Genomic DNA, 25864 nt, shown 5'->3' with positions numbered 1-25864 from the left:
TACTTGTCTTCTCCCAAATGCCAGTGAAGTAGGTCAGGATAATTAATATGCAAGCTGACTTTTCAGTCAAAGGAAAACAAGACAGGTCTCATTTGTGTACTTTTAATATCATCCATTTTAGACTAAAATGAGTTCAACCTGAGAAAAAACCAGTATGACTTAGTTAAATAACTGAATTTCAAAAAAAAGACAAAAGGTAGTTCAATCATGAGAACATACTGACGTCTGTTCTAAAGAAGGCTAAATTTACACTTCATAAGCAGGACCAAAATGAACATATAGGTCACAGATTTAGGTATATCTCATTTCATAGATTGCTTTGGAAATTCATAAACACTATATCATGTATGTTATATAAAGTCAAGATAAATATAAATGATAAAAATAGGGTTTGGTTGATGACATAATTCTTTACCCTTAAAGCAGAACACAGACTATATGTGCACGTTTTCTTCCATTACTCCCTTCTGCACACACTCCTGACACTTCCTAGTTTTGACTTCCTGGCACACTAAGAAAAATGGTTGGAGCTGAAGATTTGAAACTTAGTTCCTCTGCAGGTCTGTACTTGATTAGTGCAAATTCACTTTAGTAGGTCAAACTGAGTGCTGGCCTCGAGCAGGACAGTTAGAAACAAATGGTTGTCGCACTTTGATTCTAACAAGCACAGTTGCCTGCTGACCCATGCAGTAGCATACTGAGTGCTCTGTACTGGGGGGCATGCCATATATCTGAGGCTGATGGAGTGGCCACAGCTTCTTCCTCTGGTATGATTTTTACTCTGTTGTTAAAACACCAAGCAGCTTGATTTGAATAAGCAGCCTGGAATATGCGCTCCTAATGGTCAGCCCAGGGCAGTCATGAACACAACACCCCTTAACTGGATCTTAGAGATTCTCTTGAAAACACTGATTTTAGAGCTGATGTTTCCCAAATGAAGTGTTCATCAAATTGTACACTCTTAAATATTTCAAATGGTAATGCAGAAAAAGCATCATTAGGGAGGCGAATATACATTCCATTAAATAAGAAACATCTTCTATGCAAGCATGAAAAGCACTGCTCTGTTGAGAACAGTTTGAAGGACACTGAGACATCAAGTGGCAAGATTTATGGAAAAATACCCAGAAAGAAATGGGGCCCTGAAAGATAGTACAAGGCCAGCTTTAGTGAAGCAGGGCTGACTGAAATAGCATGGACTGCCCCACAACTTTGAACCATAAAGTTCAAATGTGCAATACCAAACCTATGGACACGTGTCCTGGGGCTGTTCTGCCTCATCACAATTATTCCACAAAGAGAGAGCCCACTGAAAAAAGATGGAAAGTAGACCCGAATTATTGCCACTTGACTTATTTGGTAACCTGAAGGAAAAACCCACCGACTGAAGAGGGTGTCTACATGGTTAAAAGAAATCAAATCAACAAAACAGCAAAAGAAAAAAAGCAGCACTAGGAGAAAAAAACCCTCAGAGCCATGTACCTAGAGACGCTCTACGGGCTACGGGAGCCTGAAGGAAGGGTGGGCACAAGGCCTGGGTTTTCCTTTCAGGTACTAGCACATGCTTTCTGCTTTGTGGTACTGAAAGAACCTAACACAGTTATAGTAGCTGCGTAGTACCCGGCTGACAATCGAAATAACGTTTTTAACTCATCTTTAGATAAGCTTTACAAAAAAACTTAATAATTTAGATAATGATATTAAAAACGTATTATCATGTTTGCCAGAATTCCTACAGAGGCCTAACATAGCTCCTAGATATTTCTCCCACTCTTCCATAATCGTTAATAAATGTGAGTGTTGACAGGGTTTGGTAGGTAATAGATGGTAATTACCTTTCCTGCACCAACAGTTCACCTTTACAATGCTCCTCACGGAGATTATGGCTAAAATATCATTTATGTGGAAACTGGTTTAACCTATGAATTTTATCATAAGCAACTCATATTTTGATGATGAGTCATAATTTAATTCTCATTAAATAATGCAATGAAGATCCGTACCATTAAAGGAAGTTCACCATACTTTCTTTTTAACAATCACCAAAGGACCCTCATTTGGAACGAGCCAAACTTGACATCGACAGGAGGATCTTGGCCTGCTGGTAACCTGTGAGCTTTGAGTTGTTTTCAATTGTAATGAAGTACTTGCACAAATATACCCTGTAATGAAAGTCTCATATACTCACAAAATGGGCTGAATGGTAAGGTCTTTTTGCATCCATTAAAAAGACTGGTATAACGCCCTAGTAGGACCAAACCAGGAACTGTGTTTCCAGCAGCATTGGCTCAGGTCATCTGCACTAACTGGCCTAGACTTCGTTTTGAATAAAGAGATGTAAACTGTTTAATACTATTTCTTCTATACATTTTTTGTATTTAACATATGACATTTATAGGCAGACCTAGATTTTATTTTTAAATAAAATAACTGAATTATTACTGTTTCCTTAAACTAGCCTGGGTTTCTGAACTGTTGTATCACTTTAGTTATAAACAGATGCTTGGTATGGCATGGTGGATAACTTGATAACTAGTAAACATGTTCTTAATTCCAATAAACTAGAGAGTTACTTAATTGACTTGTCTTTCTTAAGAGTTAATTCCGATAAATTGAATTTTGTAATCCATGTTGATACTAAAAAAGTAAATGGATATTTTTGGCAAATTGGTTTCCAGACATAAATTTTGGTATTTGAAGTTGATAGAAATACTTTGTGATTTTTTTTCTTGAAAAAACTCTTGGATTTTTAAGTTGCATATGTGTCTGTGTGTGTGTATTCACTTACTTTTCAACCAAGGTTCTGCTAACACCCTCCTTGAAGCATATATAGTTTCTTAACCCAAACTCAGGGGGCAATAATCGTGGACCAAAGGGATGATGCATGCAAGTGAGAAGAAAGTGGCCAAGAGCTGGGAGAGAAAGAGATGAATACCATTAACCTTAAAAGGCTAATGGGTAACTGGAGAAAAAAGTTATTTGCTCTAGCTATGGGTATCCTGGGATAGAGGTTTCATTACTCATCTTTCCCCCAAGTTACTTAAGTTCTGAAAGTAGGACACCAAGGGATACCTAACTTCCTATGCAGCAAGACCATTATTTTAAGGGGAAAAAAATTCTATATTCTTAAAATAAGAAATTTGAAAGGTTAGGACTCTGTGTACACAGGCTAAGAAGCTCCATCAATATACTTACTTTTGTCTCCTATGTTTTCCCCTGCTGCCTCCCCTTCCTCCTCCTCCTCCTCCTCCTCTTCCTCCACCTCTGTGGGCTGCACGTCATCCTGCGGGTCACAGGCACTAACTGGCGCATTCAGACAGCAGTGGTTGAACCCGCTATCCCGAGGCAGAGTAAAACTTCGAGGCTTGCCCCCATTTCCATTTAACACTTGCATCCTCTCGCTCTCGGCTAATGGGTAAGGCCCATAGTGATCCTGGAGGTGGCATTTCTGAGTCGGAAGGGTGGACTGCCGCCTGTGCTCTGGGGACATGGCCGCGGAGTCAGAGAAGACAGAATCTTCCAGGGGCAGAGTCTGAAGATAGTGTAATCCTGAGCTTGTCAGGGGCGTCTCAATTAAATCCTGCCAGGAGCGGCGCTGGCTGGCTGTCTTGCGAATGGGGGACACTGCACTGCTCCCAGTCACTTCCTGACGAAACTCCTCGTGAGATGACTGAGACTGAGAGGTCTCCGTGGAGGACAGCCGGCTGTGTTTTGCTTCCACGTAAGGACTGGCACAACTCATCTGTGGAAAGGAGCCTCTGATGAGTCTCTACAGAAATAACGGACTACTTCTATCACCAAGAAACATGTTTCATTTCCACCAGGTAACATTTGCTAGCTGAGAGTTAATGACTAGTCAAGTTTCCAAACATCTCAAAGTTAGGCCCCAGCTGACATTTTATGAGACTGAAATGTAGATGTATTGAAATGCAGCTATACCAGGTTCTCATGAAAAATCTCACATATTAATGCAAATGTTTACAACAAAAGTACAAGAAAATGTGGGCACCTATGTAACAACTATCGAACAACTAAGCAAATAATTGAAGGTTTTAAAATCTGTACATATTTAGCCTTGGCTGGTGTGGCTCAGTGGATTGAATGCCAGCCTGCAAACCAAAGGGTCACCAGTTTGATTCCTAGTTGGGGCACAAGCCTGGGTTGCGGGCCAGGTCCCTAGTAGGGGGCACACAAAAGGCAACCACACATTGATGCTTCTCTCCCCCTTTCTCCCTCCTTCCTCCTCTGTCTAAAAATGGATAACTAAAATCTTAAAAGAAAATATAATCTGTGCACATTTAAAATCCTGAAGAATTGTTGCCAAATTTCTATTTCCAGAGTTTATAGAGCCTGGGCATGAGAGTAAGGAGAGAGGCTTTGGGATAGTGCCTATGTGCCTAAAACAAAGTGCCTATGATCAGACAGAACCCATCCTCTCCTTCACAGTTGAATGTCTGCTCCTATTGGTGCCAAGGAGAAGCCTGATGGCCTTATGGATTCTGTGGCATTTTTTAGAGTTAAAAATGTAGGTAGCATGAGATGATACCCTGGTGGGGATTAGCATTTCCCTTGAGTACAGGCACTTCAGGGCATATAAACACAAAAGAAAAACGGAATATTTTTATCCCTGGAATTTAAAGCTTGGGAATATGTTACAGCGAAAAGCACAACCAAGCTAAGGGACTACTGGCGGCAAGCGAGCGCTGTCGAACACTTGCAGGCCCTGCTCCTGGGACAAACCTTACTCGAGCTCTGGGGGCCAGCAGACCAGCCCAGGCTCTCTTCTGGCAGAAGCCAGATTTGTTAAACGTGATCATCGCAAATGGGGCTGAGGACAAGCCTGGCTGAAGGGAAAGTGCATGCTGCCCCTCAGGGTAAAGGAGAAGTTACGTGGCATTTTCTGTGGGCAGTTTATTTTCTCACGTGATACTAGTAATTGAAATGGAAATTAACCTGTTGTTATGATTAAAGAGCTGTGTGGTGAAGGTATGGGTTCTCTTTCTTCCTCTTTTATGAATATATTAAAGGAATTACTCAGACCCTAATGTTTCAGGGAAGATATGATATAAACTATATGTTGTCACTGACTTCACTATTTCATTTCTCTAGCTCATCCTTGCATTCTGTTGCACCTGGTAAACTTCAGAATTTATAAAGGAAATGTGCATACAGATAGGGACAGTTCTGCAATTTTTTCACTTTTCTCTTGTTCTCCTTATGTAAGACATATTGTCTTCAAACATTTTATTGAAAATGTGGCCCTCCCTGGCTGGTGTGGCTTGCTGGATTGGGCGCTGGCCTGCTAACTGAAGGGTTGCCTGTTCGATTCCTGATCAGAGCACGTGCCTGGGTTGTGGTCCAGGTCCCCTGCTGCGAGCATGTGAGAGGCAACCAACTCATCGGTGTGTCTCTTGCAATGTTTCTTTCCCTTTCCTTCTTCCTCCCTTCCCCTCTCTCTGAGAATAAATAAATTAATTTAAAAAATGTGGCTTCCCTTTTAGTTATCAGTCAAAAGTTCCCATTTGTTTATTTCAGAAATATTTATTAAGCACTTCATAAGTAAGTGCCAGTGCTGAGCTAGGCCAGAAAATGTGTAGATGAATAGACTATTCTCAAAAACTTCCCAATCCAGATCAGTGAGTTGTGTGCAGGCCTAAATATTCTGATTTGATATGTTTGCATTGGGCCTGAACATCTGCATTTTTAAAATGTTCCAGAGGTGATTCTTATCCACAGCGAAGGTTGAGAAGGCCAAGGCCTAGAATGATAACAACATCTCACATAGCACCTTCCTTACTAAAAATCCCCTAAAGTACTGTGGAGGTTTGGTGCTGTCACTTAAATCCAGCTTCCATTTCCTATGTGGACGACTCAGTCCCAAGTCAGGCAGAGTTGACTGTCATGGTACCATGATCACGCAATGTATTGTCTAAAGTGGGACTCTACTGAGAGACTATCACTAATTCTGGGGGAAATGGGCATAAAGTGAGATAGTCCCAAGCAAAGCAGAAGAGTTGTTTACCCTAGTAAAAGATCAAAGTATAGTTTATACACAGAGTAATTTACACAAGTTTAAGAGGTCTGGAGTGTCATATAAATATATACATTAAACCAGATCTCATGGCATCTCAGAAAGCCAAAACATGGGGAATATAGAAATAATCTTAATTTTTATGAGTTGATTTTAAAGGACATAGGAATGAGCTTTATTAGTGTGAAATAGATAAGGTCAATTTATATAGCTTTTCCAATGAAAATATTTTTTGTTTTTCTTTTCACAAAAGCTACTCTGATATAAACAGTATGTTTTGTATGTTTGCTTAATAAAACTGGTCAGATGTTTATTATGCCCAAACTCTGTGGTTACTATTTCTCCTGATTAAATATTCTTTGCATATTTCATATTTTCCCCTTATGGTGTTTCAACTCCCTATTTTCTTTCCCCCTAAGAAACTGAGGACTGACATGCAATTCACCACATATCCTTTTTTTTTTTTAACATGCAAAGTGATGTTGTAGGTCAAAGAATCTGATGCTGTATTAAGTACATTCCTGTTGACAACTTACAGAGGGAGGCCGTGGGTATGTATCATAAGGTGGTGGAGGGCTGTCCTGTTTGGGTGTTGATGGAGTATCTGCTTCTTCCTTGTCACTCTCACTCCAGTAATCTGAAAATTCACACGCATGGACACATCAACATTCTGTTCAATGATTCTAGACATATTTTCAAGCACACACAATACCAGCTAACAAAAGGAAGTGTAAATTCCACTCCTACACCCTGCTCCCCAGGACCCCCTACCCCAGGCCTACAAACTTTTATTTTCAGCTGGGTTTTAAGGATGAAGGAAGTGTACAAATGCCCAATTCCAGCCTCCTTTTAAAGCAAGCAATTATACATAACCACAATTTTAAGGAGTTAAGAAAAAGACATTGCATAAACCAAAGCAAGTTTAGGGTGTTTCAGATTCCAGACCAAATTATCCTGTAGCTTCAATTAATGACACCACATGATGCCGCTTTAAAGGTATATCATTTTATCCTAAAGGAAAACAATGAATATATTGCTATAGATGCCTACAGATATAAACACCTCCAAAAATAATGTTCTCAATTCTCCTTTTTGGCTTCAATTCACTAGTTATCTAACAATCACTGTTTCCAGAGTCGTGCTGGCATCAATCTCTTTAACACCATACTCCCACCTATGCTTTGAAACACATGGCAAACCCTGATTTTTGCCAATTGCAAAAGGGCAAATCTGCTGATGTGGGCTGCAAGTTACAAACTTCTAGAACTACTTAAAAGGGTAGAAAATGTAAGCTGCTAGACAAATTGACTTGTCTTATCAGGCAAAAGGGAAGGGGAAAAACTCTGAGAGATACATAAGATGAGTAAATAAAATACAGTAAAAAGGCCAATACTCAGAACCTGTTCCAATAATAAGACTTCAACTACCCTGTCACTGCTGGGTTAATTCTTTATGTTACTTACATGGGAAAACCCAGAAGTACTATTCATATGGATTTCAGATGATAAAAGAAAAGGTATTAAAACAAAAGTTTCCTTATTATTATGAAAATCTAAATCAGAAAAGAACCCTAAGAAGGCTTGACTAATATTCAGATTTTGGTGAAAAATCATGGCACATATTTTTTCAGGACTGCCCTCCCCCAGGAATTCCCACATTGTAGTATTTTTTATGTCTTTTCTTTGTGCTGCTGATCAATATTAATAAGCACAGCTAAAATGTATTGGGTACTTAACTATATGCTGAATAGAAAGTAGCAGAAGTAGGATTTGAACTGAGAACTTGCCTTGCTCTAAATCTCAGAGGGCTAAGTCACTGGGACTCTTTTGTATGACACAGTGGGAATGTTTGATGTGACATATACCCACAATCCTTTAAGCCCCCTCTTTCTGCTGCTCTGTAACTCTGGCTATTGAGAATAGAAATTCCTTAGCAATAGAGATTATTGTATTTAGGCCTAAAAATACAAGGACTCTGAAAATTCTATTTTTACTGTAATTATTCCCTTTAAGTAAAAGATAAGCAAAGGCTGGTTAATCTACATTTGCTGTCTGGTTTTTACATTGGATTGCGTTGGTGATGGCCAGTATATTAAGCCTCCTGCAAGTATGAACTGACATAGTTGCCCAGAGATGGACCCAGCAAACACTGGTGAGAAAAGCATGAGCAATATACTCAGACAGGTGTAGGTTCAATTCTTGGCTGTGACACTTACCATCTCTATAGTCTCGTGATGGTTAATTAACCTCTCTGAGTCTGTTTTGTCATCTATAAAAGGGGGCTTACAATAACTGCCTTTCCGAGCTGTGTGTGTGGAGGTACTAAATAAGTGAACGTACATCAAGAGCCTTTGCCCTGGCCAGTGTGGCTCAGTTGGCTGGAGCATGGTCCCATTAACAGAAAGGTCACTGGCTTGATTCCCAGTCAGGACATATGTTTAGGTTGTGGGTTCAGTCCCTGGTCTGGACATGTACGAGTAGCGACCAACTGATGTTCCTCACTCGCACTGATGTTTCTCTTCCTCCCTCCTCCTCTCTCTAAAATCAATAAGCATGTCCTCAGGTGAATAAAAATATAAAAAAGAGCCTTTGCACCTTGAAATCACTCAACAAATTTTAGTTAGGAGTCTCTGGTTCTCTTTATAGGTAGCATGCCAGGACAGTCTGACCCAGCTCACATAGGAGATAAATGCCTGATGTTCAAACTTCTCAGACATTAGTTTTTTCTTATAGCAATTTCTAGCCATGAAAAGGGAATTCTTGAGCTCTGGAGCCTGTGTTGGATACTTTTGTGGGAACTTTAAATACTATTGGAAAGTCACTGCTGGAGGTGAAAGGACTGAGCACACCCCCCGCTCCAAGCAGTGGGCTTGCCAAGATCACTCTGCTTTTACCCTTCCCACTATTCTCACAGAATGGCACCTCTGCTAAGTTTCTCTTTGACCTTTGCATTCACACCTTGGTGTATTAAGGAGTGAGCACCTCTAGTGGTCCTTATTAGCACACTGAGAAGGAAATGATCACCATTTTATCAAGATCTCTATAGCTATCACTACAAGTGACATATTTGGGAGAATCTTTTTCTATTTTTCCCCCTAAGCTAAATTGGAAAGAATTTTACCTCACTATCTGATGTAATTCTTGGTTTATTAAAAAGCACCACCAATCTAAAGTGCTCTTGGGTTGCCTAAGAAAAGACTGAAATATCACTTTGCAAATTAACTTCATTTCTCATAATAAGCTGTGTGTCTTTGAGAGAGCAATGCCAGAAAAGAGGCTACCCAGAAAATTTAGCCAGGCTTTTTTGGGTTTTGTGTGGAAAATTACAAGCATATTGTTGCTCAGAGGATGAAACTAGTCTGATTTTCATTCTAAGAGCAAATTAATTTTTTTAGCTCTCTATTTAGAGAAAAATAAATGGATACTTTGAATGTCTCTTGTAGTGAATTCAATTTTATAAGTAACTAATCATGAATAAACAGTGCCATCACTAGAACAGGAAAATTTCTACTTTACTTCTCATGTTGATACAAAAAGATAATTTGAAAATAATTGACCTTTTCATCTAGAACTATTAAACAAACACAATATATTTCATTCATTTTTATGTAATTAAAGCTCTAAAAAGACCTAATATGTGATTGAAAATAATGTGTTATGAATGTCTGACTTGAAGCTGGAAAAAATATAGAAAAATGATTAGCAGATAATTAGCCAAATTGTGATCTTGTCAGAATTTACTGTAACCCTGTTTTCTCTAAGTACAATGATGAATAATGAAAGCGAAACTCACATCCTTTACACTTGTGTAGTTAATGACAGTAATTCATTAAACTTTTATTTAAGTCAATGAAAGAGTCACTTCTAAGTTGCACTGAGCATTTAAATAGATACAGTGTTTGGCAATTATTCCTTTGCATCATTGTGAAATATTCCCAATCCTCAAACAGCTGTATTTTGTATGAAGTTTAACTTTGGTACTTAAGAAGTGTCAAATAACTTTATAGAAGTATGGAGTAGACACATGTATTTGGTAGTTTTCTATACAGAATATCATGAGACCTACTCGTGTAGAGGCAGGAGATCAGTGTTTCTGATCTATGTTAGAGTGCCTGAGGAATGTACACTCTAGGTGGAAATCCAAATTATTTCAGATTCCGCTTGCACTGTATTGCCGAGAGAGACTTGAGTTGTAGCTACTACCTTCTGTTTATGATTGTCTACCATACTCCATTAGGCACTAAAATATATACTCACATGAGAGACCAGGGCAGCAGGAATCCATGGAATGAATACTTTTTAGAGCCTGCATGTACAACTTACCAGTTCTTTCATCCGTAATGAAATTTGGTCATATATACCAAGTACAAAGGAAATTCACTAAAATCAAGAACATGCTCAGCTTCAAAGTTATGTCCAGTGATAAAATACAGAAGTTAAGCCTGAAAACCCAAGCTTCCATATTCACACAAATGGACTTTTTTTTTTAAAGATTCATTTTCCTGTCAGTACATTGCCCACACTTCTAATTCTTGTATCTTAAAAAGATTAGAAATAAATCTATATGTATCTTCGAAGAACGGTTTTATGCCTTTTAAAGAAATTGGAGCCCTGGCTGGTGTGGCTCAGTGGACTGAGTGCTGCCCTGTGAACCAGGAGGTCACCAGTTCGATTCCCAGTCAGGGCAGATGCCTGGGGTGCGGGCCAGGTCCCCAGCAGGGGGCACACAAGAGGAAACCAGTCTATGTATCTCTTGCATACATATGTTTCTCTCCCTCTCTTTCTCCCTTCCTTCCCTTCTCTCTAAAATAAATCAATAAAATCTTAAAAAAAAAGAAATTTGAAAAGGAAGGCTTGCATTTGTTAGCACTGTCACCACCATTTTAGGCCTATAAATTAAGTTGAAGCATGAAGGTGGGGAATAAACTTCATTAATATTTAGTTTTACTTTTATTTTTAATTGAATTTATTGGGGTGACATTGGTTAATAAAATGACATAGGTTTCATGGGTACGATTCTGTAATACATATTGTATTGTGTGCTCACCACCCCACGTCAAGTCTCCTTCCATCACCATTTGTCCCCCCTTTACCCTCTTTTACTTCCCCCCACCTCCCTTCCCTCTGGTAATCATCACACTGTTGTCTTTGTGCAATAAACTTTTAACAATGAAGACCAGTGGCTCAATAAATGGCCTGACATTCATAGTCCTGGCTGCGGTTTGCCTGTGCACACGGATTTAATGAAGACGGCTTTCACGTTATTTGTGAAAGTACCCATGCTGATTCTACTGCAGGAATGTTTTGTTTTGTTACTTCCTTGATTCCACATTTTTCTCATCCTGCGAGAACCAGTTCAGATAAAAGAGCAAACATAAAGCCTTTCCTCACTCTACATCTGGAAGGAGTCTCCCCATTCTCATACTTATGAAACTTGATTTGTACTTCCTCGCATTTCACTTTCTGTATTGTACTAACAGTATATTTTCTACTAGAATTTGACATAATTTCAGGAAGGACGGGTGCCTATTTCACCTTGACATAATTAGAGTGCTAGCTGAAGGCCTTACACAGAAATACTTATTATTGGATCAAATATCTTCTCTCCCTCTCCATTGCTGACTTTATATGAGGCTCACTGGTCACTTTCTCCAGCAAGTATTTCTTCATTAATACTGTCTCTCAAGCTTGAAAAAAGTTTTGCACCTACTGAACAAATTTTTAAAATCACATTATACAAAAATTACTACTGATTTACGTTATGTTGCTCTCTAATTTTTCTTAAGCAATTTCAAGTGTGCATTTTTGAGATCCTCAACAAGATGATGAATTCCCATTGGCAGGAAGCATGTTTGGCTATTTCTTTGGAATTTCCTGCCCTAACTCCTCATCCTGCACCTCTTCACCCACCCCCATTCCCTTACTCCATGGCCAGGGGTTGCTAAACTATGGCCTGCAGGCCAATGAGGCACTCTGCATGTTTTTATAGGGGCCTGTGAATCAAGTATGGTCATTACATTTTTAAATGGTTGAAAAAAGTGAAAGAATATTTTTGAAACGTGAAAAATGATATGAAATTCAACCCTGCTGCCCATAAAGAAAGCTCGATTGGAGTTCAGCCACGCCCCTTTATGTGTTTACAGCTCCTTTCCTGCTGCAGCAGCAGAGTTGAGTAGTTGTGACAGAAACCTTATGGCCTGCAAAGCCTAAAATACTTACTATTCGGCTCTTTACAGAAAGTTTGCTGACCTCTGCCCTAAACATTTGCTGACAAATTAGTCTTAGGATCGGGTTATCTCCTTTAGATCTCTCTAACCTTCAGTTTTCAGATGTTTTAAAAAGTTTCGACTATGGTTTACACTCTGAGAGGAAACAGAAGGTCTTTAGAGTCTCCGTATCAACAAACACGCTATGCCCACTGGATACACAACTAGGACTATGTTTGTATATGTATCAATCTGTGAAATTCTTTCAACTTTAGGGTCTCAGAATTTTCAAAAAACTATTCATGCTTCCAAGTGATGTACAGCAAATACTCTTTGGGAAATGTGACGCCACTTCAGAATGGTGATCACAGCTTTCGTTGAGATTTCAATTCTGCATCATGATATTGTTTTTCATAAATCTGAGGTCAATACCAAGGTGAGTTCCATAAAAATCATAGAGTTACACAGTGATAGAATTGAAGAACAAAACCAAATAAGATAATTTATGGAAGAAGGGATCATTCATCTGAGCTCTTAGCATAAAAGGCCACTTAAATATCTATGAGACTGCTAAACAGAAAAAAAACAACAACAACTGACCACCAAGGACCTATAATTGAATTAATATATAGAACCAATTAAAGATTTTCAAATTTTTAAGATATTTTTCTTCCATAGGAAACAGACTGAGGGAGTTGGCAACAAACAGAAGAAAACTCCACATTAGCTGTTCTAAAAATTTGAGAGTTTATTCCTTATCTGTTTAATTTATTAAACTTTACCTATAAGATACAATGGTTTGGATTCAAAGTACTCAGAAGAGAAATAAGCACAAAGTAATGCATGCATTTTCTCTCAAGTGGTAAGAGTGAATCACTGTACAGAGTAACAGCAAGAAAAAAGAAGTATAACACAAGTGTAAAAAAAAAAGTATTCTTTTACCTTGTTCTTGCTTAATCCTCTCTCTTTCTGCATAACCTGCAGTCAGCATATTAATTCTGTTAAGCCACCTGAAAATACAAATATTAAAATCAGAAACATTGCAAATTACTTTCTTATACTTCTTAGAAATATTTATTTTAAGATGCCTAAGAATACATGGATTAATCCTACATAAAAGATGTGTTCTTTGCTGCTTTTGGCACATGGAGACTTCAGTGAGCTGTGATTTGTTGCTGTACAAATTGCTCCCACACCAAAGATGATCTGTTTTAATAGAAAAGTCTTGGGCAAACCTGTTAATGTCTGTAACATAGTTTTGAGATAACCAAAATCCTATTAAATCTGTTATTCCAATATAGAAGCATTCCAGCTACTTTTGTTGTTTTGTTTCTTCAGAACAAATGCTCCTTTAGAGATATTTAAATAATATCACATATAATTTGTCCCAATAAGGGAAAAGGTTGCGGACCTTCCCTGTCAAAATAAGTTGTATCATGAAATACTAGTGCTGATGAAGCTTTTTTTTAAGTTTAATGATCCAATGGGAAATGCATCTTGGGAATACTTAAGAAATTTGTCTCTAAATACAAGGGTATTGGGTTTTCCAAAGACAAAATGAGCTTATACAAACTTAACTTCCACTGAGATCCCCCAAATTTATTTCCATGAACAACAGTGACTTAAAAATAAATCTTAGTTCTTTCCTATTTCAGGAGTGCTGCTATCACCAATATTGGGCACTGCCTGGGGCAAAGCCCTGTTTCAGTCTCCATCTTTTGTCCCACCAGGTCTTTCCCTGTGCTCATTATTCCAACCATTTATTCTACATGAGATCAGCAAATCACAAAATCTTTAAACTGATCTGACAATTTCCCATTGCTCATTATGAGCTATGATCCATATACTTTCCAAAATCAGAAATTAAGGAAGAACCCACATTCCAAACTAGTCTGAGTAAGTTTGGAATCACTAGTACAGCTAACCTAATGTCATTTAATTGTGGAATAATCTGATTGAGATAATTTTTTTTTAAAGAAAAGGTTGTGTTTGAGAACTTTCTCTCCGAAGAGCTTATCTCCTTTGTTAAGTGGAAGATGGCATTCTTTGAAATGACTTGTATGTTTCATCATTTATGCCAAGTGGTGTTAACTGTGCATCAGATACTTATAATATCTTGAAAAGGGAGGAAAGTTGTGTCTCTAATAGGCAAAATCACATTCATGGAAATTTCAGCTTTAATTTTAAGAATAAGTCACTTAAAACCCAACTTCATTTAGACAAAATTTACGATGCTATTATCACCTTAAGTATGTTTGGGAGGTGAAGAAGGGACTGGAGCAAATGGAGTAAAATAAAGATTGATCAAATGAATTCAGTACCATGATAAATGCACACACAGTCCAGAAAATTCTAAAGCATAAGTCAAAAAGTAAACATCATGACAAATAACCTTTTAAAAATAACTTAATCATGGGCAAAAGGTCAAAATTAAAATCTGGTCTATAGGTCATTTGTAGTAACAAAGGGTTTGAATTTGTAGTATAAGGCAAATCTTAGCACTCTAGGGAGACTGCTATGGTTCATTTTGAGTGAAAATGATGGTAACACTACTAGAGGACTATTTATTATTGAATTTTAATTCAGTACCTCATATTTACTACTTGTTAAAATATCACTGAAATTTCATTTTATCAGAAGTCCAAAGTACTTCTTTATGAAATTGATCAGGAAACTAAAGAAGTGGCTTCCTTATTTTTCAATTCACCAATGTTTATTATGTATCTGCTATCTGCTGAATAGTGAGTTATGTTTTGGGGGTACAAAATGAATAAGACATAATTCTAGCCTTCAACAAACTACAGAATTGCTAAATTTCATAAGACAGTTGAAAAATTAAACTACTTTTATGAAGAAAACTTCTGCTCATAAGAAACACTCCTTAGAAAAGTGTGTAGATAAACTCAGGCCACTGCTCATAGCCACAGTAAGCTGAACAGTACACAAATGTTGGTGCAATCTTAGATAAACTTGTCCTTAAGACCTCATCTAGAAGATGCTAACGTATACACTTGCTGCAGTTATGATTTGGTATTTACAGGCTCCTATCAATAGCAGATATATATGCATTAAGTAAGTCAAGAAATGTTTATTCGGAGCCTATATGTGCCAGGTACTGTTCTAGGTACTGAGGAAACAAACAAAATAAAGCATTTGTTTTCATGATGCTTGTATCTTAAGAGGGAGACAGGCAATGAGCAGGGATACAAAGAAACCTATGTTAAGTAGTAGCAAGTGTATTAAAAAAGCAAGGTAAAATAGAATGGCAAAGGTGCCAGGGATGGGGGGGCTATTTTAAAATAAGGAGGTCAGGGGTACGGTGCTGAATTAAAAATATTTTCAAACATATTGATGGGGAAGTTCTCTATATTAGGTCTAAATTCAGTCAGTAACTTACCATATCACCAATTCTTTAGAACAAGAAGATATAGGTAAGGGGATATTGGACCCCCACTGAGCAATCCAATGAGGTTGTCAATAACTGACAGAGAATAATGTATTGAGAAAGAAAAAAGAATATGAACCATGGGAGAAATGTAGAAATAATAATCACCAAATAGAAGTTAATGAGTCCTCACAAGTACAAAGACATTATGTGCTGACATGATGAGAAATATATAGGCCAAATGAATTCTGTAAATAAGTCTTAGAATTGAGAAACATGATGTTTTGTTTTTTTCTCACTTTTTACACAAAGTGGAAATTAAAAAAAAGTTTCAATACTCATTTCTGAGGGCGGAAGAGATGGATGGTGGAAGAGTGCTTAAAAGTGTTTTTGCAAATATCTCACAATCAAATTTATGCTGAGCAAAAAACAGAAGGTGAGATTTTAATATTCATAAGTATACTTATGAGATCTGTCCAGAAAAAGTCCAGCCATTGTTAACATAACAAGAATTAGTTTGTGCAACATCAATGTAACCTGGCAGCCAAGGTGAGTGGACTGGATTGCACATGCATGAACAATGACAACCTCACTGTACCAGTCAGTGGGGGCAGTAGATACCATTGAGTGAGCATATGTACTGTGTGGCTTCTGCATTCAAAATGACAAATTTTGTGTTACGCTCGAATATTTCTCTGTGGAAACTATTCGGATGATTCAGAAGGCAACTGGTGATTGGCAGCTTCATCAAGACAATGCACCCACTCATGCATCACGTCTCATGCAGAGTTTCTGGTGAAACACCAAATCACCCAGGTGACGCAGCTCCCCTATAACACAGATTTGGTGCCCAGTGACTTCTGGCTTTTCCCCAAACTAAAATCACCTTTGAAAGGGAAGAGATTTCAGACCATTGATGAGATTCAGGAAAATACGACAGGGCAGCTGATGGTGAATGGTAGAATTGTGTGAGGTCCAAAGGTGCTTACTTTGAAGGGGACTGAGGTGTCATTGTCCTATGTATAATGTTTCTTGTATCTTGTATCTTCTTCAATAAATATCTCTATTTTTCATATTACATGGCTGGATACCTTCTGGACAGACCTCATGTGTATATATACATACATCTGGATATATGTGTACATAAGTAGATATGAATATATGTATATATGTCTGTATATCTACATATATACATATATAGTATATGTGTGTAGATATATGTATAGATATACACAGGTTTTATAGAAAAAAATTAAATTTAAGGATTATATTTTCATTCCAATTACTAGATCCTGTCACAAATAGCACTATATATTTTAAATACATATGATAATGCTTTAGAAATTATGAAATAACAAGATAAAGCATATATTTATAATAATTGCTAATTACATAATTATAAGTCTCTTGAAGACTTAGGTAGATGTCTTTAAAAGGGTACATATAGAACAAACAAACGAACCAACAGCCAAGTCATCTTGCTGTTATGTAACAAACTGGTTATTGAACAGAGTTGTTGGAGGGTATCTCTCCCCGTCACTAATCCTTTGTGTTTCTAGCACTGACTCTTCCATTTCTATAACAAGTAATTTTAAAAACTTTGCCTAATGAAAGTAAACATAATTAATATGCTTATAAAAAAGCAAAACAAAAAAAGTCCATCACACTAAAATTTTAAAAAAGACTTAGTATTTCAGAACAATTTAATTCTAACTAAAATGTGTGATGTGGAGATAATATATTTGATTAGATTCATTTTTTCTTTGACCCATTGCTTAGAAAAAGTAATAAAATGAAACACATGGGTTTGGTTTAGTTTCTGTGGTATCCTGAAGCAGATACATGCATAGAAGTATTAGGGAAAAGTAGTGACATCACACACTTCTGCAGTTATTGCTAAAACAGGGTAGGGAACATAGACCAAGAGGAACTCTTTAGTTCCTAAAAGTGCATTTTTGAGTAGATCAATTTCTAAGCCTAAGAAGACTCTGATTAGCTTGTATCATGAATGATGAAATTGCATTAAATCTTAGATGTAGGTGACTGTGTTCAAGTGTATCTAACTTGTAAGATAGGATATGTTCTTATATGCTACTTATTTTCAGAATCTGGCGCATTTTTGGTAAATTTGACAATGAGTTTACTTTGATATTTTAAAATGCTGTTCTTTAAAATTAGGTATGGCTACATTTTATTTTAAACTGATCAATCTAGAAACTTCAGTGATATTCTGTAGGTATTAATGTGGAAAACTTACTTTGTAAGTACTTTGAAATTTAAATACACTTTACCTGTTCATATCATCAAGATGCTCAGCAGCAAAATAAAAGCTTTTGATTTTAGGATGACAGGCTTTGAATGCACTGCAAAATAAAAAAAAATACATTTATTTTATTTCAAATTGGGAAATAGGTTAGAACAAAATCACTTTTAAGGGTAAAATTACCTCAATATCTAACTTGAGTTCACATACATAATGACAGAAATCAGTAAAAAAAATCCAATTTTCTGTCCACAAAATGCTTTTTTATTACCTCAATTCAAAAGCATTAGACAAGCAACCTATAATTTAAAAGCTAGACAAAATTTTTAAAGTGTTCCCTCTTCTCCCTCTCCCCAAATAAAATCAACTTACTATTTCTTGCGGCATTCACTGGCTCTATCAATTTTAAATTCAGGCAGACTGATAAATCCTTCCGCTTTTTCATCCTAAAGAAGTAACATTCTTGTTTAGGATATTATGTACAACAGTTTGAAGCTGATGCTATATAACTAATGCTTTAAATGTCTATACTAATAAATATGTTCATTTAATTCCTTAAATATGACATTTTAGAGATTAAAATTCCACTCTTATCTGCTATATTCCATTAAATTAAAGGTATATTTTGAACATTTAGAGTACTACAAATTAAAATATGCATAGAAAAATTTAAAAATACTTTTTACATTAAAATGAAGATAGAAAATTCTTTAATTCTCAAAGTGAAACATGTTTTGTAAGTAATTTTCTAATCTGAATGTTTATACACTTTTATAACATATAAAATAATTTTAGTCCACATTTAAAATCCACAATTTTCTCTTATTTTTAATGCTCAGATGTAAAATGTAGGGGAGTTTAGTAATTCAATTCCTTTTCTGCCTCCAAAAAAAACTATCAAATCTGAACTAAAAAATTATTTCGTGTAGTCAATATTTCACAAATGAAATATGTTATTTTAATCTTCAGATATCTGATTTGGTATATATGCTACATATAAAGTTAATTTTCACTTGAAAAATTAAATGAAATAGATAAAATCCTCTTATCTCTAATGAGGGATGAAAAGACAAAATAGAAGAATTATCCAAAACCTTACATTAGAAACATGTTATCCCAATTATGCTAAGACTGACTTTGGCTAAACCCTTTCATTGTTGTTGTCCCTTTCATGGTCATGACCAGGCTCCCCAGACTTTTACTCTCCCAAACTTTGATCTGTGCTGTACTGATGGCTTCTTATATCTCAAGTTCAAGTGAGATTGAATCCCCATTTGTTATCTCAAAGAAAATACAGAGAGTGTCAATTATTTTATTGTGTATAATTTACTGTGTGTATTTTACATATGTATATATGTAAAACTTAACAAAAATTTGATATTACTGATAGTGGCTAAAATGTTTGTGTTATTAAAATACCAGTATTAAAATTTTTTTTAATATATGAGTTTTTTCTTCCAATCTTAGGGTAAATACAATAGTCTCAAATCTCTGAACTTTGATTTCTCTTGTTACCATGATGCCTTTAATTTAAAATGTTTAAATTTTGAACCATTTAAAATATTGTGGGTATAATTATTATCTTCCCATAATAATGTGATGAGGGGCTTTTACATTTCTCCTAAAAAATGTCACACTAGGATATTTCTTACAGTGTATACTGTGTAATTATTCACTCACTTCTCACAAGGCTAACACAGTAACAATAACTCTCTGATGGAAACTTAGCTACTGTTCAATAAAATGAGGTCACAGTTTTTGATGACTTAAACTGTGAAAGATAGAATATAATTTAGCATAGAACAGATAAATCTACAAGTGACCTTAAAATAAAAAGAGACAAAGCACCGTATTTTGATAATGCTTGATTGGCTTATTAAGTGTATATACACAGTATATGAAAATGTAGGTAAAATTATTGTTTGTTTACTACATCTAAAATAAGACCTATGAAATTATCTGATTGCCAGCAAAAATATTGAAAGTATAGTAAATAACCAAATCCTTCTATATAGATAATATAGACATTTATATTAAATAGCAAAATAGTAATTCAAAGAAATAAGATGTCAATTTGAAAAATATTATGAATAGCATATGTTTATCGAGTACTTAGTATGTACCATGCAATGGTATTAAGTGCATTGATTCATTTTATCCATACAAGAGCCCATTGACCTAGGTACTATTATTGCTTCCTTTTTTGCAGATATAGAAACTGAAGCAAAGTAACTCAGGCAGTGTTAAGAATACTCTCTTAAACACAACCTAATATAATATAAAATAACAACATAACTGCCTGTGTAGGGAACACAAAATTCTGTGTACTGGATGTTATAATCATAAGCATAATAATGTTAAATTACATTTCAAAAATTAATCTTCAAATGCAAATTGAATGTCATAACACAATATTGATATTATTCATATGACTATTTAGGCAGAATACTGCATTAAGCCGTATACATTTTTTTGAGAAAACAAGTTAACAATAGAAATTATTGTTAAAAAAACACTTAAGGTGATTTGATAGGTGGCTATGGCAAAGGAATAAAAGAAAACGTAGTGTAAAGGGATTATCAATGAGTAAGGTATACTCTTGTGTATCTTGTAATGTGTGATAGGTTATGATATATTATTCTGGATATAACTCTGTTTACTGCAAATAAAATCATGAGAACAATTTAAATGTATTTTATACACCTTACTCCCCAATTGTGCCAAGTGAAATGAAACTTGCAGATTTTCAAAACTAGTCTACCAGTTCATGTTTTTGAAAACACTGAAATAAAGTCTAGTGATACTAATTTTCTTAAATTACTAAAGGACTTCCCCCCAAAAAATTAAAACTTTAAACAAAAACAAGACATTTAAAAATTGATATCAAATTTCCATATATAATCCTTTAAATTAAACTATTGCTCTAATTGGGTTGGTATTTTTAATTAGATATACAAAAGTTTACCGTACTTCATCTGTGTTTCAGATATGTTGCTACATTAAAATAAATGACACAACTATCTTTACAGAACCCCAAAATGCAACCATTTTAAGAAGTCTTAAATATTTTTCTTGTGAAAAATAACTAGCAGAAATCTTCTGAATTAGCCTTGAGATGATTACATGATTTTGTAAGTCTCAAAAGGATGATTTTTTTGGTTAAAGATAATGGATGGGAAAACAAAATGTGCTTGTCTTACCTCCTCATTAATATACCAATATAGGGATGCATCCTTAAGGACAAACCAATATTTCTTCCATTTCTGTGAAAAATAACTCTTTGCATCCTTCTTTTTCCAAAGCCAGCCTTCACAGTCACCACGGCCAAGATCTTTGCAAGAAATTCGTCTTTTGCTCTTGCCAGCTATAGGACCTAAAGATAATAATAGTGGGTAAAAATGCTCTTTAAATTTTATACATGTGTGGAGGTAGAAGATTATTCATAGATTACAAAAAAATCAGTCTGGGTTCTTAACCTTAAAAATTCTTATTTATAATTTAGGCAAATATGGAAATCTTTAATATCACTGCTCCCACATAAGTGGCATACAATTTAATCACAAGTGTGTAATCTGATTCAAGATGGCAGTGGGGTAGGTGGAAGTTACACTCAACTCCTCCCAGGACTATATCAGAATTACAACTAAATTATAGCACAAAACAACAGGACTATATCAGAATTACAACTAAATTATAGCATTGTTTATTGTATTAATAAACAATGGGAGACTAGCTGAGCAGAGAAGCCTTTTAAATAAGGATTTATAGAAGAAGCCATATAGAGACAAGTAGGAAGGGCAGAGAAGAGATGTAAAAAGGGCTGGCCCTGCACCCATGTATGGCAGTTGAGAATATGGAGGGATATTTCAGCTGCAAAAGTTACTCCTGAGAAACAAAGGGTCTCAACCCCACGCCAGGCTCTGCAGCCTACAACACCAATGCAGAGAACAGGGGCCTAAGAGGGAAATTCATAGCAATACAGGCCTATCCCCCCAAAACCAGAAAAATGACAAGTAAACAATCCTACTTTATACCTAAAAGAACTTAAAAAAATAAAAAAAAAACAAAGCCCAAAGTAAGTAGAAGGAAGGAAATAACAAAGATCAGAACAGAAATATACATAATAGAGTCTAAAAATGCAAAAAAAAAAATATTCAATGAAACCGAGCGCTGGCTCTTTGAAAAGTAAGATTGATAAACATTTAACCAGACTCATAAAGAAAAGAAAAAAAAAAGAGAAAGAGAGAGGGCCCAAATAAATAAAATTAGAAATGATAAAAGAAGTAACAACTGACACCACAAAAATACAGAGGATTATAAAAAATATTACAAACTACTATGTGCAAACAAATTGCACAATCTGGGAGAAATGGATATATTCCTAGAAACATACAATTTTCCAAAACTGAATCAAGAAGAAACAGAAGATCTTAACAGACCAATTACAACTAAGGAAATCAAAACAATAACAATGAACTCCCAATAAACAGAAGTCCTGGACCAAATGGATTCACAGGTGAATTTTACCAAACATTTAAAGAGTAACTAACATCTACCCTTCTCAAACAGTTCATAAAAAAATTAAAAATAAGGGGAAACTCCCAAACTCATTATCATAATTCCAAAAATAGCAAAATACACCAGAAAAAAAATCATAGGCCAATATCCCTAATGAGCTTAGATGCATAAATCCTCAACAAAATATTAGCAAACTGAATTAGGCAATACACCAGAAAGATCATATACCATGATAAAGTGGGATTTATTCCTGGGATGCAAACTTGGTTCAATATACCCAAATCAATCAACATGATACAACACATAAACAAACTGAAGGATAAAAATCATTATGAGCATATCAATGCAGAAAATGCAAATGCACTGGACAAACTCTAACACCCTTTTATGATAAAAACTCACAGCAAGGTGGAAATACAGGGAACATACCTCAACATAATTAAGGCCATATATGACAAACCCACAGGCAATATCATACTCAATGGGGAAAAACTAAAAGCATTTCCCTTAAGATTAGGAGCAAGATAGGGATGTCTGCTTTCACCACTCTTATTCAGTGTAGTACTGGAAGTCCTATCCATAGTCATCAGACAAGAATGAAAAAAAGGCATCCAAACTGAAAAGGAAGTAGTACGACTGCCTTCATTTGCAGCTAACATGATGCTGAATAAAGAGATCCTAAAGATTCCACCAAAAAACTACTAGAACTGATAAATGAGTTCAGTCAAGTAGCAGGATACAAAATAAGTATTCAGAAATTGATTACATTTTTATACTCGAGTAATGCAGTATCAGAAAGGGAAACTAAGAAGGCAATCCCATTTACAATTGCATCAAAAAATAACTGGGAATAAATCTAACCAAGGATGTAAAAGATCTGTACTCAGAAAATTATAAGACAACAAAGGAAGATACAAATAAATGGAAGTGTATATCAGGTTCATGGATAGAAAGAATTAGCATCATTAAAATGTCCCTACTACCCAAAGCAATCTATAGATTCAATGCAATTCCTATCAAAATACCAATGGAACTTTTTTTTTTTTTTACCAGAACTAAAACACATAATCCGAAAGTTTATATGAAACTACAAAAGACCTCAAATAGCCACAGCAATCTTGGGAAAGAAGAGCAAAGAAACCATCAACAAAACAAGAAGACAATCTCCTGAGTGGGAGGAGACATACATCAATGATACATCTAATAAGAAGTGAATATTCAACATTTATAAAGAACTTACATAGCTCAACACTTAAAAAATACTAGCAATCCAATTAAAAATTGGCAGAGGACCTGAACAGCATTTCTCCAAAGAGGACATACAGATGGACAACAGACATATTGAAAGATGTTCAACGTTACTTATCATCAGAGAAATGCAATTTAAAACAACAATGAGATATTACTTTGCACCTGTCAGAATGGCTACCATCAATAAATCAACAAACAAGTGTTAGGAAGGATGCGAAGAAAAGGGAACCCTCATGCACTGTTGGTGGCAAAGTAAACTGGTGCAGTCACTATAGAAAACAGTATAGAAGTTCCTCAAAAAATTGAAAATGGACCTGCCTTATTACCCAGCTACTCCACTTCTGGACATACAGGGTCTGGCACAAATAACACCCCTTTTTTATTACAAAATCTTTTATTACAAATTCATAACCATGTAATTCTGTGACATAATATACTTAAGCATGCCACATGAAATTTTAGGTGAAATATTCAAGACTATAAATTATGATTCCCATATCATTACCCTACCAACTACACTGAAGCAGACATTATTTCTGCTGGACCCTGTACATCAGAAGATATCCAAGACACTAATTTGAAATATTGTAATATATGTACTCCTATGTTCATTGTGGTGCTATTTACAATAGCTCAGATATGGAAGCGACACAAGTGCCCATCAATATAGGAGTGGATCAAAAATGTTGATGTGTATATGCATAGATGGAATACATATATGTAATGGAACATTACTCAACTATAAAAAAGAATGAAATATTACCCTTGCAACATCATTGATGGAACTAGAGGATATTATGTTAAGTGAAATAAGTCAGTCAGAGAAAGAAAAATACAGTATGATTTCATGTATGGGATGGGAAAAAAAGTAGGTTTACAGTTGCACTGTGATTTTTTTTGAGTTAATAAAGCTATTATAATAATCATAATCTGCATATGTTTTTCTATATGCACAACTATAAACCTAATTTTGCCTCCCCCTCTGTATATTTGAAATCTAAAGTCAAAATGAATGAACAAACACAATAGAAACAGACTCATAGACACAAAGAACAGACTGATGGTTGCCAGAGGGGAGGGGGTTGGGTGGCTGAGGAGATGAAGGGATTAAGAACTTCTGATTGAGACTCACAAAATACTCTCAGGGATGTAAAGTACAGCATGGGGAATATAGTGAATAATAGTAACTATGTATGGTGCCAGGTGGGTGCTTGAAATATCGGGGAATCACCTTGTAAAGTATGTGATTGTGTAACCACTATGCTGTACACCCGAAAGTAATACAAAATAATATTGAATGTAAACTGTGATTGAAAAATAAAATAAAAATAGAATCAAAAAAATAAAAAAGAAGTGTGTAATCCCAGTCTCAAAATCTGTTGAGACCATTTTTTGGTAAAAGGCTCCTGTATCACAATTGACTTGAGGGAGAAACTGGTCTCCGCAGCGTTTGCTAGGGGGTTGTGCTCTTCTATACCACACTGGTTTCAGGTAGGAGAGGACTGGTGAAGTGCATTGGTGATAAGCCTAGTGCAGACCAAGCAGGCAGATGTTTCATTTCATTTCCATTTCTTACCTTTGTTTTTCTTCTTTGATTTATGCTGCAGAGAGGACTGCTGAAATGTCTGAAATCAAAGATAGGGAAGAATGTTATCTGATAGGGTACCATCTGGAACACCATCATGGTGTGCAGAACTCTCAAGAGCTGAATGATAACTCTGAAACCCTATCCCAGAAACTACTTTCTTTTTCCAAAGTCTCAAAAAAAAAAAAAATCATATGTATCGTGCTGCTCAACTTTCTAGTTCCCTGGCAAGCAGGAGAGGATACTATCTGTGTCTTTATTTTGTAGTAGAGAAATCTGGGCACAAAACAATGGTAAAACTAAGCACTCTTATATATGCACAGTCCTGCTTTGTACCTTTTAAAGGGCTTTATTGTGCTTTCTTAGGCAATATCTCATTTGATTCTCAGAAAAATCTTATTAAGTAGGCAGGCAAATACGACTATTTTTTGTTCCTTAGAAGTTCATTCTATTACATACGCCACTATCACTTTTTGATCTCCTAGGTACCCCTCCTCGGCCACTAAGTATTTCAGCACTTGGGTCATTATTTTCATTTCATACCCACTTCTCTCACTATTATTGGTGACTAATCTTCATGTAGGGGATGTCAGCACCTTGGCCCCTCAGTCCTTCATCTCCATTGA

General features: G+C 35.8%; 1 protein-coding gene across 5 annotated transcripts in view; it reads right to left on the bottom strand.

Annotated features, from left to right (window-relative positions):
- Nucleotides 1-25864, bottom strand: part of CNKSR2 (connector enhancer of kinase suppressor of Ras 2) — a 269164-nt gene that overhangs the window by 37370 nt on the left and 205930 nt on the right. For all 5 annotated transcript variants that reach the window (XM_054581133.1, XM_054581134.1, XM_054581135.1 and 2 more), the window contains 7 exons: nucleotides 25230-25278; nucleotides 21085-21257; nucleotides 18257-18330; nucleotides 17913-17984; nucleotides 13179-13246; nucleotides 6568-6668; nucleotides 3196-3742 (listed from right to left, as the gene is read on the bottom strand). In XM_054581133.1, the coding sequence (XP_054437108.1) occupies nucleotides 3196-3742; nucleotides 6568-6668; nucleotides 13179-13246; nucleotides 17913-17984; nucleotides 18257-18330; nucleotides 21085-21257; nucleotides 25230-25278 (1084 nt within the window). The remainder of the gene's footprint in view (nucleotides 1-3195; nucleotides 3743-6567; nucleotides 6669-13178; nucleotides 13247-17912; nucleotides 17985-18256; nucleotides 18331-21084; nucleotides 21258-25229; nucleotides 25279-25864) is intronic.

The sequence above is a fragment of the Pteronotus mesoamericanus genome, unplaced genomic scaffold (assembly GCF_021234165.1).
Source record: "Pteronotus mesoamericanus isolate MK-2021 breed Mesoamerican mustached bat unplaced genomic scaffold, CSHL_Meso_final contig_65, whole genome shotgun sequence".
Classification (NCBI taxonomy): domain Eukaryota; kingdom Metazoa; phylum Chordata; class Mammalia; order Chiroptera; family Mormoopidae; genus Pteronotus; species Pteronotus mesoamericanus.
Note: the sequence above shows the minus strand (reverse complement) of the source record. Positions and strands in the feature narration are given on the sequence as shown.